This window comes from Morone saxatilis, unplaced genomic scaffold, assembly GCF_004916995.1.
Source record: "Morone saxatilis isolate NCDOM2014 unplaced genomic scaffold, NCSU_SB_2.0 Contig0, whole genome shotgun sequence".
In the NCBI taxonomy this organism is placed as follows: domain Eukaryota; kingdom Metazoa; phylum Chordata; class Actinopteri; family Moronidae; genus Morone; species Morone saxatilis.
In genome coordinates this window covers 10,117,812-10,131,792 of record NW_023339650.1, presented here as the reverse complement: position 1 = coordinate 10,131,792, position 13,981 = coordinate 10,117,812, and the positions used below count along the sequence as shown (strand labels likewise).

Sequence of the window (13,981 nt, the reverse complement as noted above, 5' to 3'; positions counted from 1 at the left end):
TTTTTATTTTCCTCTCATCTGTAGTGCTGAAGGCTTAGTATGTTGATAACGTTTCAGTGAAGTAACGCTGCCAAGAGCTTGATCCAGTGTCACTATGGTCAGATCTGTATCACTTGACTGGAATGATACAGACTAGACACCTCGCTGCATGTAGGAGGTGTTCAGCCAGTTTCACTTACTCAAATGGGATTTTCTTTGCTATAGTTTGCATTTCAGAGGTTTGGTACCTTCTAATATTAAAAAACAAAATTACAAATGTTTTTCAGACGTTCATTAGTTGTCTGATGTGAGGGTTTTTACAACATAAACGTTTTGTTCCAACATCAGAGCAGCCCCGGAGCAATTAATGTCTTCTATTAGCGAGCAAAAATCTTATCTGTTACTGACACAGCACTCTCCTCCTCCAGTCCGAGGGGGTTCAGCTGCTTTCATGATGAGCTTTCGTTGAAGGCTGAAAAGATTGATTAAAACACCAGAATTATGTGTCTCACAGCACAATTAAAATCATTGATTTTCTAGAAGGCGGCTAAAAGGGATTTCTGTCCTCATTGATTGTTTGTCCATTCCAATTTGTTGATTATTTCAATGACTGAAAGCTTTGGTGTGATGACACCTCACCAAGGTAAGTGCTGTTTTTTTACATTAGACTCATCTTCACATGAAAAGGCAAAAAATGCTTTGGAGTTCTCTGCATTCAAACAGTCTACTCAGCGCTTTTTGTAATAGGATGGCAATATCTTATTTTCTAGCCTGTCCGAAACCAAAAATACGAGTCATAGTGTAAGGAATGGATGAAACGACCAGTGTGTAGGATTTAGTGGCATCGGTGTAGTCACAGATTGCAACTCCCTCGCTTCACCCTCCACTTCCAAGCGTGATGGAGAAGCTACGATGGCCGTGAAAAATGAGAAAAAAGAGCCAGTGTTTGGTTCTGCAGAAACATGGTGGTCCGACATGGCAGAGAGGTAAAGTCATGGCAAGCTGGGGTAGCTGTATCTGGATAACAGATATCAGGGCCAAGACTCTTCCATGCACTGCTCATTGTTTACAGTCCAAATAGCAAGTAGAGAGGTGAGAATTATGAACAGATATCTGCATATGAATGCAGATGATTTTGTTTGAAAAAAGCTCATAAGCTCATAGTATGCGTCCCACGTAGGCAATGATTCCAACCTGTGACTCTGCTGCATCCCCCCCCCCCTTCACCCATCCTATCAAAATAAAGTTAAAGAGCCCAAAAATCTTTATAAAAAAAAAGCTAAATTGTTGCCAGAGGATAGCTGATGGGTTCCGAGAATGCATTTCAGCCAATGCTTTCCGTGTCTGTTTTTCAGATTGCTGCAGCACTTATGTGTGTATTTGCATCTAACTGGGTGTCTACACAAACACAGGTTCCGAACACACACTCTCAACACACAATAGGAGTTGGATCTGAGTTTGGCCTGTGAAGCGCCTTCACTCCCTGTGGTCTGCTGCTGGCTAAGCCTCTGTAATTTCACTAACCACCTTGGCCATCTTCTCTCAGTCACCATTAATCATCCTCTCCTCTCCTTCCCTTTCCTCTCCTCTCCTCTCCTCTCCTCTCTTACCCTTCCCCACATCCTCCCCTTTATTTTCCTTCCTCTATAGTATCTTTTCTCCTCTCTGCTGCTGTCTAGTGCTCCAGCATTTTGTTGCAAGAGCTGCAGTGATGAGATAACACCAACAGTCCTAATGGTAAGAATGCAATAAAGTTGACAAAGAACTAGTCCATACAAATTATACAGATAATATGCTGCTACACTGTTGTGGAACACCGTTATCAATAAAGTGCAATAAACTGTTTAAACCAAGAACATAACATATATTTTTTTAATTACATTTTTATGATGCATGTCTTAAAATGTAATTAAAAAATATATGTTACATTCTTAGTATACAGTGTATATATAATAGTTTTCCTCGTCCATGTGCTACAGTGCAGAAAATGGAAAAGACAAGGTAATTCAGATGAGAGATCACAAAAAACACAAGAAATATTTCTTACCAGCATCTGATGAACTGTACATAGGATGAGATTAGGGAAAATATAGGCACAAGCCCCTCTTTTGATGAATTATTTAACTGCCATATTGCAACATTTGGTCAGCCTATGATTCACTCATGACACCATATGCATCAGACCACTATGTATTGACAATTATCACATCACATGCCAACACCACCATGCATACAGCTAGGTAAATACAGCTGTCTCCTAAAAATGATGTTAATATGATACTAACAGTAAATATATGGGTAAATATAATGCCACCTTAATTAGTGTTAGACAGGAAATGTTTGTTTTATTTGGCCAGTAGAAGTTGGTTTCAGTTGAACTTTGTGTTGCTGGTAGCAACCACTACATGGCTACAGTTATATACACATTTAGCTGACATTTTTGTTAACATCCAACAATTTCTTATGTTTCATTGGTTGTTTTAATACAGCTGCTGTGTGTTTAAATATATTTTGTCAGCAACTGGGATGTTGACTGCACAAGTAGCCATTGATCAACTTCAATATGCTGCCAGTGTTCCAAATACTGGTCTTCATGAAAAAAAGTTTCAAAAAGGGACTTTCCTGCCAAAGTATTTGATATTTTTTATTGGTGACCAGTTTAAGGAGTGACACACATCCCACAATAATCGATAGCTTCAAAAGGCTTTGTAACTCAGATGTAACACCTAAACTAAAGTGTATAAAACTTCCCTTTTAAAATCAAGTTTCGTTCCCATAAAAAGACATTACTGCTGCCCCTGTGTCCAGAAAACTGAATTTGTCACACACTCAGTGACTTGACTTCAACATATCAGATGAGTATGTTTAGGACTTTTTTCACATCACAAGAGCTTTCTGCCCCGGCAGTGTCTGTAAGGAAGATGAAAAACCTTGTTGAAAAGTCAGTTATGTTCACATGACCAAAAAAAACTGGACCAGAACTGAGTTTGTGTTTATGATTGCTGAACAAAAAGTGGTTAATTTCCATTGGATTCTTATTCTCTGACCGTATGCTGCCATCTGACTTTTATTCTTCACAGGCAGTATTCACAACCCCAGTTATTCCCTAAGTGGTACTTGTCACTGTGACATTTCAAAAGCAAATCAGTTTACTGCAGTTCAAACTGAATGAAATGTAACGTGGGAAACTGACAGCGTGCAAACAGAGTGGGGATGTTTAAGGGTGAGAGGTTCTGAGCAGCCAGGCTGTGTCTTCAAACATTGGGGCCAATATGAAAGGTCATCTCTCACCACTACACAAGACCACCTGGCATTTCAGTGGAAATGATCTCTCTCTCTCTGCCAGGGTACAGTGGGGCTCCTTGAACACAGGACGAGAGTGAATATCATTTTTTACACCTCCGCAGAGGAGAGTGATGGAGTGTGAATTAAATTATACTCCAAATACGTATTTGTCAATTTTTTATTAATAGAATGACCTAGAACATATTGTTGAGGTCATTCTTGCAATTGACCATTCACTAATCTTAAGCCTTTCTTAGTTAATGCTTCTACGCATGTCAAGCTTTCCTTTCTTGCACGGCACATAGCCTGCTTTACAGTTATAGAATTGTCAGATTTACCACTCAAAATTTGTCATAATTTTTGAGTGGATCATTGATTTCACACAAAGGGTTTCTTATTCCAGCCATCGGCTGTCGAGCTGGTTGAGAACTCTGTCTCAAGCTATGATATAATGGTAAACGATGGATCCAAGGTTAAAAATAACAGAATCCTCACTAACTAACGATCCATGTGAAAGACACGGAAAGAAAAAAACTACATTGTGTTTTGCAGAGTAGAGATAGTTAGCCCTAGTGTAAGAGCACAGTAATACAAAATATTGATGCAGTTTGGCTGGAGTTCTGGAGTATACACTTCTCTAGACCAAATAAAGAGCAGGAAAGTGCCCTTATTATTACTCTAAACTCTGGTATACTTACATCTTTGTTCCCATCGGGTGAATGTTTCAGTCATGAACAGACCTTTTTAAGTTGTAAGTTGTAATGGTGTTAGCTTATGACATGTTCCTTGCCTTTGGAAATAACGCAGAATGCTAGTTAGATGGACATACTGATATCTGCAGCGTTTGCAAGAACAGATAAACATAGTTTAATCCATTCCTTACACGTTTGCTTTTGTTTTTTGACTTATACCCTTCACTCTCGACTGCTGAGTATCTCACTTATGAGAGCCACATGCATACTGTTTTCGTATCTTTACAGGCCTGCTGTGCCATGGTAATGATTGTTAAGCTATGACTGGACAATTTCTGTTCACGGTCGAGGTTTGGCGAGTGGTCAATAGCAACAGCTTTGCTAATAAATCCAAATGAAATTCTTTGCATGCAACATATCGGATACTCTGTTGTTTTGAACAGATCATTTGAACTAAACCATGGTTTCGTAGAAGCTGTAAATAAACAGAGGGCTGAATCAGTGTCAGCTGCGATTCTTGCTTCACTCCCTCAGCCTCAATCTGAAAAAGACTGTGTTTTGGTAGCGGCATGACATCAGCTCTCCCATCGGGGGTGTTATGGCCCACAGTGTCACTCCACAGTGTCTATGGCACCCCCCTACCAAGTGGTTAATGAGGTCAAATGACGAATTACACAGTCAGTTTAACCCAGGGGCTTGGGACTTCATACATAGAACAGATTGCAGAGGGTATGTTAGCCCAAATACAGGACACCTGTGAAGCAGCAAGTCACCATTTCCTTCATGCCTCATCATATGTACGGGAGGGCGGAGTGAAAGCCTTCCAGAGGAAACATGAAGACAAAAGATCTGCTGAAAAGTGCTAAAAATTAGCCCTCTCATATAACTACTCTCAGTACTATAACTAGAGTAGAAATCTGCAGACCAGGCGTACCAATTCAGCAGACATTTAGGTTCACAGCCAGTGCAGCTGCCCCTCTTGGGCTGAGATTAATTGCTGGATGGATAAAGCCACAGTGATTGACAGATGAGTTGCAGCATCGAGGAGACATGAGAGAGATGAATGTGGAGCAGTTCAAAGTGAAATTAGTTAATTCAGTACTTTGAATTCCTCAAAAGAAAAGTACCAAACATTTGCAAAATCTGATTTTAGCTTCATCACAATCAGTAACAGTGGTGGATTTATAGACGCCACAGGTGTCCAGGGCTGCACCCATTTGAATTTTAAAAGTGTCTGACAACCCAACACACAAATATACACACTCAGGATGTGCTATTATGCACCCCTGCTATATTAAGTGACTCCATGGCAGCGATGCTACTGAACTGATGAAGTTACACATGTTGTGTGTCCTTGCATTTTAAATGTTTTACCTGAAGGTCAAGTAGTAAATGTGATTGTGTGCGCATGGAACAAAGCGCATTTGACCTTCTGGATGTTTTTTAACATATGTGGACTGTCTGAACTCATAATGGCGTTTTTGTGTTTTAAAGAGAAGAGTGAAATAAAGAACCAATTACACTTAGTAATTACTGCCTCTTCAGACAAGAACATCCATATTTCAGCTCTTACTGTAATATATGTCATAATTTATGGTTGTTTGCATATTACATTCATACTATTAATAATCCAGTAAACTTTCAAAGCTAAAGTGCCAGACATTCACTAAATTCCACCTTTAAATTTTAATTATTTGCTGGTTTTCTTAGTCCTCTATGATAGGATATTGAATATATTTAAGTTTTTGACTTGATTTGACAAAACAGGAAATTATATTAAATTGCTCTATTGGAAATTGTGATGAGCATTTTTCTCTATTTTCTCACATTTTTAGACCAAATGGATTAACTGATAAAATAATTGAAATTGAAATTGAAATCAATAGTGAAAATAATCATTAGTTTAAGCGGTACTATCATGCCATTCCACCATGTTGTCATTTTACTTCTACGTAATAGCTGCACAACTGCCAAATACATTACATTTTTCAACTCTGAGAAGTTTTTGTGTCAAATATAGTTTCCTTTCACCGTGTCTATCTGATTTTTCACTTTCACTTTTTCCCCATTTTGCATAATATAAGGTAGTCTAGTACTTTTTATAGAGAAAGCGAGAGATAGCACAGGAGCTTGAAATGGTATGCTGTATTGCAAACTAACAAAAGCACCTAAACAAAACTGAAGCCACAGGTAGTTTATAGGCTATCATCTGATGGAATTATTTTCCCACTGGCTCCAGGTGCAGGGCCTGGATAAAGGCAGTCTATCACCAGAGACCCAGACAGCTAACGTAGCATAAAGAGCAGCACAAAATTTTCCCATGGTCGGAGCGACCCTTTCTTGTAACTGGGTCTTGCTTAATGAACTACAAGGCGTCTTGAATGACAAATAAATTGTGTTTTTTTTTAGGCCAACAAACTGCTCAATGCATCACTAATAAGGTTAATTTGAGTCCCATTGGGCAGGAGGCATTAGCCTAAGTGTTTATCCGCTTTAGCGCTGTCCCCTGTTAGACTGACAAAAAGGAACAGTGCTGGCAGTGTCATTAGAATGACACTAAGTAGAAGTTGAACGGCCAATTTACTCATCAGGTCAGAGCCAAATGAACACGATGCAATCACGAATTACTTGCTGTTTTGTATGTGCTACGGGATAATACACTTGTTGTGACTTTTCTTTTGCATGTTTTAAGTGAAGCTTATGAGTCTTGATGTTTGGTAAAGCAAGTTGGAGCAACTAGTTAATTAACCGAAGCTGGACAATGAGCAGTCCTAAGATTTAATTGAAGATAAAAAAGCAAACAGAGCAGTGTAATGTATTGATGTTTACCTGTCTCTGTGTGCTGTATGTATATGGTTCCCGGCCTGGATGTCCCATTTCCCCAAACTGATTACAATTACAAATTTGTGTTAGGCCGACACAGCACAACAGTTATCTCCGGCCAAATGATAGACTTCCTTAATTAAAAATGGCAGACTTTGAGACTGCTGTTGAATGAATTATTTCTCTGAGATGCTCCCACTGCCTCAATAGCATTCAGTCAAACAGACAGTTTATACATGCTGGAGAGCTAAACTGGAGGCTGCTGTTAAATTCACCAGGGCTACTGTTGCATACAGTGGGCCAGATAAGCCTCATTTGAATAATTCCCATATAGCTCTGCTGCTTTATCTTTGAATTTACCCATCAGAAAACGTGTGGTGTTGTGCTTATAAAGTTGTCAGACACCACAGCACCACTGTAAATCAATAACAAGCTTTGGGCACTGCATTGTATTTTGGCGCAAATATTATTGACATCCACTCAGACTGTAAGATCTATAATAGGCTTTGCCCTTGCAGAGAAATTGACATTTTAAATTCTTTCCAGCCATGTCTTTGTTCTGTTTGTGAAATTTGGGAGAAAGCAGTGTGAGCTACATTACACTGTGGGCTTCAAGCTTCATGGGAGTTGATTGTACAGTAGCAAGAAAGTGACTGGCTAAGCCCCAGATCTTACGTTGAGGGGGTCTAAATCCCAAGTCCATTAAATCGCTCTGTATAACAGATTAGCAGGAGCCTATTAGTTGAAAAGAGTTCTGAGATTTCTCACTCCCACACGTATTCTCAAAGTCATCATGGCACCCGCAAAAGTCTGCATTACCTGTTATAAAACCAAACACTTTTAGAGTAGTGAGTAACAGGCCAATCTCTGGGACAGGATGTAATTAAGAGGAGGACGTTAGAGACAATTGTAAGTCTTTATCTTAGAAATCTCAAGAGGGTTTGAACACTAGAAAAAGCTCACACACACACACACAGAGAGGAGAGAGCGAGGCCAGCAGAGAGAGAGAACAGAGAGAGGGAACAAAGTCTTTGTACTCAAGTCTGTCATGGGCATAACAGCATCCACTACCAGGGTGGTTTATTAACAGCATATATTAAGCTGATCCAAATGCTAACCAGTGGCATTAACATACACACAGAGGGACCCAGTCCAAGATTGCCTCTGCAGCAGGAGTATCTGAAGATGGATATTGTCTGCTGGGTGCCAAGACTATTTTGGGAGCCTGAGCCCCTGACTTGTCCCTGGGCACCCTCTGATCAGCTTTGTCATCAGGTGTGAGAGCGACTACACACAATACCCAACACTCACACCTCAAGAAAAGTAATGGTCCACTTTTCTGAGAAAGATAAACATAAAGAGAAGGGGGAAAAAATGCAGCCCAGGTCTCCTTCGCTGTGCCTCTCCATTTCTTGTAGAGTGGAAACATGGAGAGCTATTTGAAGATGTCTTCCATGATAACCTTGAAGTGGGTGGCAGTTGCACCATACTGTAGGGATGTTTGCTGTATTTTAGGGTACATCCCAGAGGCACCACACAACCAGAAACAAAGCTGGGACTGTGAATGAGCAAAAAGCTAGGATGAAAGACAAGCTTTGATGCTTCTAGTTTCCACAGAACAATTCTGTATTTCTATTTCCACTCCGCAGGTTTTCCATGTTTGATCACGCTGATACAACTCACTCTTTGACATGTGTGGGTTATTGCTTGTTCATTCAATTTTCTATCTCGTTGGCTTTTCTGCTTACCTTTCCACTTTCGTTGCGCGGCAGATCGCGGCGAGCTGAAATGAATTCTGCGGTGCTTATTGTTCAAACACAACACACACGCACACACACACTCGCACGCACCTACATTAGCGCTTCTCCACTTTTTGACTGGTGTGTGATCGTGTGTGAGTGTGAGTGTGTGGACGGAGTCGTGTCCTGGAGAAGTTTCCAATGCGTGCGTCAAAAGTACGTGAGGATTGCGGCGCACTGGAAGGCTGTAGTGTTGAATGAAAGGAAGGAGGAGGGAGAATCATACATTAACTCCTGCTGGCTGCGGGGACTCTCCAGTTGATAGAAGCCAAGACAGGAGGATGCACTCAGAGAGACACTGACAAGGTTTTTTTTTTTTTTCTTAACAAACACAGAAATGAAACCCAAACGAAAATCCACTTAATTTTTTATTTTATTTTTTATTTTTTTGGCTACCCGGTGTTTTCCAGGGGATTTTTCGCACCCAAAAGAGAGTAAAGAAAACGCTGCAGAGATGAGCGTTGCGTGGTTGTACATGCTCCTGAAGGATCCGCTCTCCTGATAAAGGGACCAAAGAGGACAAAACAAGGCTGTCCTGATATTTTCCAAAAGAAGATTGCAAAGGTGGAGCGATTAGAGAAGGGCTGATGACGGGACTATTAATCCTTTCAGTGCATCAAAAGCACCAAAGGGCATTAGAAACGCTTGGATGGAAATCGGGCGAGTGTTTAGAACTGTTTTTGGTTCTATATGAAACTGGTGATTAGTTGATGTGACACATCTGCAAGGATTTTTTTCCCCACTGAAGATTTTAGTAAGGAAGTAAATTTGCTTGTTTTTTTTTCCCCATCGAGGGGGTTGTATGGTATGAGCGGTTTCCCGGTGTGAAAACTCTCATCTCAATCTTTTTTTTCTCTTCAAGTATTCCTAAATCTAAATGGAATTAGTTGAGTCTGAAGCCGTTTGTGAAAGGAACAGACATGGTACATGGGCACAGCTTCCATCACGGTAAGACATCACCAGCTGAAGCACACTTGCTCAGAGCTCTTATTGCTTGCTTATACCCTAAATAAGTGTGGTGATCCTTTAATCTGCGTTAAAAGACGCGAAATGTTAGAGCAACAGATAAAAGTCAATACAAACAGAATGGGGGTTTCTTGGGATGATACAAATAGCATGAAGTGATACACAGAAATACTGCATCCTACAACCTGTAAACTCACAGTTGAAGGTCACACTGCAAGTTCTTCTAGGTGTTGTTGTTCTTCTTTTTTTGCATAATTTTTATTTTAGGAAGAAAATCTTAAGAAACTGTGATGTATGGCAACTCATGATGTAGATGTTTTGGTAGTCAATGTATATATATTATATATATATATATATATTATTATTTTTTTTTTTTGTCATGTTATGGAACATTTCTATGTTATTTTTAAAAACTCATATTTTTTAAATAGACTTTGGTTAATGCTTATGGCTGAAAAAGGCTACAATTATTGTATGTTTGCACAATGTTACAGTACAGGCCTATAGGTTTATCAGCATTATAAAGGCTTCTATTTCTTGACATTACAGAATATATTCATCACCATAATAGAATTCTAAGAATAGCTTGCTATTGTGATTATTTCAGGTATTGCTGTTAGCATTCTTTAAGGTTACAGTCAGTGCAGGTTTAGCATTAGCATAACGCTGGTGAACAGTACATGAGATACAGAAACCTTAAAATTTTTGTTCCTTGCTGACTCAAACCTCCCTCAGCAGAAATCAAGCTGTGCACAAAACAGAGAAAATAACAGAAAAAACAATATGTGCATGTCACAGTCTTCCATCAAAAATGTAATCGTCTTTCTCCTCGTACAGTTGTTGCAAGTCTTCTCATACTTGGGTTGTCTGGGGCAACAAGGAAGGATACAGCAGGTAATCTCCATCACCACAGCCACACGTCTTTACTGCCTAAATATCCTCTCCTTCAAAGCTTTAATTTCTCACTTTTCTTTCCCTTTTGGCATGTATATATTTTTAGTGAAAAACAATTCTGGAGTGAAGCCTGCAGGTCAATGTGGAACGTGGGTGAAGGAACCAGAAGGAGGGCTCTTCACGTCTCCCAATTACCCAAACAAATACCCTCCAGACATAGAGTGTGTTTACATCCTTGAAGGTAAATGTTCTCTTTAAGCACAGCAACAGTGAAAAAGGTGCTCCAGCTATTTATTCTCTAAAGCTAAAGCATTCCCAGGGTTATCCTGGGGGACACAGTAACTTCTTAGAGGATAATGACATGTATTTGTTTATTAGACAGTGAGAGGCTACTTCAGGGCTGATATTTTTCAGATTAGGAGGCGATACTTGATTGATTGGTGCGGATAATGAGGTTAAAAAATTACCAAAGTGAATGTAGAAGCTAAAGGCTATCACAGCTCTGGTGTGTTAGAGGTGAATTGAGTAACAGCCAGGATTGGAGGTGTGTATTGAACGTGTGGGCAGACCGATAATGAAACAGGTTGAACGCTCATCAATGAAAGCATGACTAATATTTCACCCCCTGCTTTGTGCTCGGTGGTAATTATTTTCCTTGTGTCTTCCAGCCCCCCCAAGGCAGTGTATTGATCTACACTTTGAGGAGAATTATTCAATCGAGTCCTCTTGGGAATGTAAATTTGACAACATCGAGGTTCGGGATGGACCGTTTGGCTTCTCCCCAATTCTCGGACGGTACTGCGGTCAGCACAGCCCGCCCGATATCAGGAGTAGCGGCCGATATCTGTGGATAAAATTTGTTACAGATGGTGAACTGGAAGCGGTGGGATTTTCAGCAAGTTACAACTTCACTGCAGGTAAATTTTTTTGTAGCTGTTTCTGCCTTACTACTGTTGTCAATTCCTTTATTTTTGTGTAAGCACATCTGTGTTTTATAGCTCTAACAGCAAGGCTCCGAATGAATAACAAACATTATCCAGGGAACTCGTCCTTGTGGGACCCTTCTGCAGTTTTATTGATTGTCTGTCTGCACACACTCAGTATTTCCATTGGCAATATACTGTTATTGGCTGGGACACTCTTGTGACTGGCCTGGCTGTTATGTCTTTTCTCTCGATATCTGGAGTGATGTGGAGCACTGTCAGATTTGAATTCAGTTCAGCAGCACCACTCCTCAGTTTACAGGGCTGGAAGAGGTCGAGAGTGCGTGGCAAACTGATCGGTAATGTCGAACACAATCGTGGTAATTATGGATGTGTGTAAAACCTCCGCTTTCTTAATTTGCCTCATCTTTGGTTGAGCTCCCATTACTGAAGCAACGTGAGGATTGATGACAAGGAATCAGGCCATAACCATGATTTAATACTTATTCACCTACACTTGACTGGGTTTAATAACACTGTCAACTTTTCCAGTGTGTTTGAGGCTTGAAAGGCACAGTGCCAGGAAACGGTATGCCAATTCGTCTCCACATTCACTGCACCTTCAGGGATATTTTACCACTGGAGATTTGTGTGTCATTGTTTATACGAGGAACACTTATGCAGTACATCAACCTTTCATCCAAAAAACATGCTACTAGCTACAGGCTATTTAAAATAAAGCTATCGAGGTGAAGAGGGACTATAGATTTATCTCTCAAGTCTTTGTGCGTGTGTTGACATCAGGATTGTGAAGCTGATCATGGGAAAATACGGAGAAGAAGTGCAGTCAGTAGCAATGAAATCTACCGAGGGATAAAGTGAAGGACTTCATACCATGGATTGTTAAGCAGAAGTACTGCTACTTTTCTGAGATTTGTAAGAAGAAGTTAATTATAAAACTACACTAAGGTAAAACTTCTGTAGCTGTGAGAGTTATACAGTCAAATATGAAATTTGCCATGCAATTCAGAAAGGAGTTGGAAAATAAGGGCAAAGAAAGTAAAACATGAATTGACATACATTTCAAGAGAGTGTCAGGCGTGGATTTTTGTCTGTGTTATAGAGATTGCTGTCTGCTGAGGCTTGAATCTCTTATCCTGCAGTTGTAGTTGCTCTGTCAACTTGAATTTCAAGTTTTACTATTTAGAACTTCCCTTGTGATAGGGCAAATGTTCAAGGCTATAGTTTAGTAGCTAAACATTTACTACAATAATTGAATGGATAGCATTCTTACCCATATTAACCATGCTGCCATTAAAGGAATAGTTTGACATTTTGGGAAATATGATGATCCTTTTTTGTGTGTTAGATGTCTTTCACTGACTTTGTGCACCTCTATAATAACCTTAAAGCTCACTAAGTAGCACTATATCTTGTTTATGTAGTCAGTATGTAACTTTGGTTTTCGTACAGCTAACCAGCTAAGCTTACTTGCTGCAGGTGGTATAGCTTCATGTATCAAGAAAACAAACAAGCGTATTTTCCAAAATCTTGATTTCTTTAATGACTGTGAGCATTTAACATAACTGTATTTTGATGCTGACATCTACATGCTTGTTCAGTGAGGGATAGTCTGCAAAATTGTGTGGATGGATGTGAATAGAAATGGAAGTGCAGTATATAAATACAAGAAATATCACTATTGTAACTTCAAAATTTAAAATACTTTAAAGAATTGGATAATTTGTTATTTGCAGCCTTGATAGTTAGAGAATCCAGACCACATTTTCTGTAATGCGCAATTCAAGTATTGTTTCCTCTGCCTGCTTCTCTTGGGAGTCTCATTGAAAATTTGCTGAGAGGAAAGAAAAAAGCTCTGCCTCTCGACTTGATAGGAAATATCTGTGGCATATGATTTACATAATTAAAGAAGATAAAAGTCCTGAATTCACTCAACTTGATACTCTGAAATCTGGCAGTGTGAATAGTGTCTCACATCTGCAGCTGCTTTGCAAACCATGCTAATTCACACAGACCTCATCTGATGAATGGGAGAGAAAAAATGAGGCAACAAAGGTGACATGAATCAGCTCCTCTTACTCTCATTGCTCAGTCATTTTAGGAGCTGAGAGATAAAAACTCTTATGCCTCTCCTTCACATTCTGCCAGTGTCCTTTCAGAGCCTTGTGCTCTTGATGACTAATGCGGTTAGTACAGCCGCCAGTGAATGAAGGAGCAGTGACTGGAATCTCACAATATCCGGTGTCATATTATATGTTGAGGTACTTCAGTGGAGCACTTAAAGTCTGCAGATGCTATGCATTCAATTTATATGTGGCATTAGAGGAAGTAAGAGATGCTGGTGTAGACACTAGAGATTGACTCATAACAGTGACTAAATGAACTTGGCTGCCACAGTGATGTGATGCGCAATTTATTTGTCAAACAAATTACACCCAGATGCATCATACTTGGTCTTTTCTTGCGTCACAGAACTTTTACAGCAGTCCTTTTTACCTCTGCAGAATACATTGTAGCTTGTTTTGCAAGGGTTTGAAAGCTGTAAGGGGACCATTCTCACAACTATTTCCTATTGAATTAACTCAGCTACAAAGACACA

The 13,981-nt window shown here is 39.8% G+C and overlaps 1 protein-coding gene across 2 annotated transcripts in view; it reads left to right on the top strand.

The window, feature by feature from the left end:
• The first annotated feature begins 8,797 nt into the window (after window positions 1–8,797).
• neto1l (neuropilin (NRP) and tolloid (TLL)-like 1, like) overlaps window positions 8,798–13,981 on the top strand; it is a 68,766-nt gene continuing 63,582 nt past the window's right edge. For both annotated transcript variants that reach the window (XM_035657574.1, XM_035657568.1), the window contains exons 1-4: window positions 8,798–9,526; window positions 10,382–10,438; window positions 10,545–10,679; window positions 11,107–11,355. In XM_035657574.1, coding sequence (XP_035513467.1) covers window positions 9,499–9,526; window positions 10,382–10,438; window positions 10,545–10,679; window positions 11,107–11,355 — 469 coding nt within the window. In that variant the 5' untranslated portion in view covers window positions 8,798–9,498. The remainder of the gene's footprint in view (window positions 9,527–10,381; window positions 10,439–10,544; window positions 10,680–11,106; window positions 11,356–13,981) is intronic.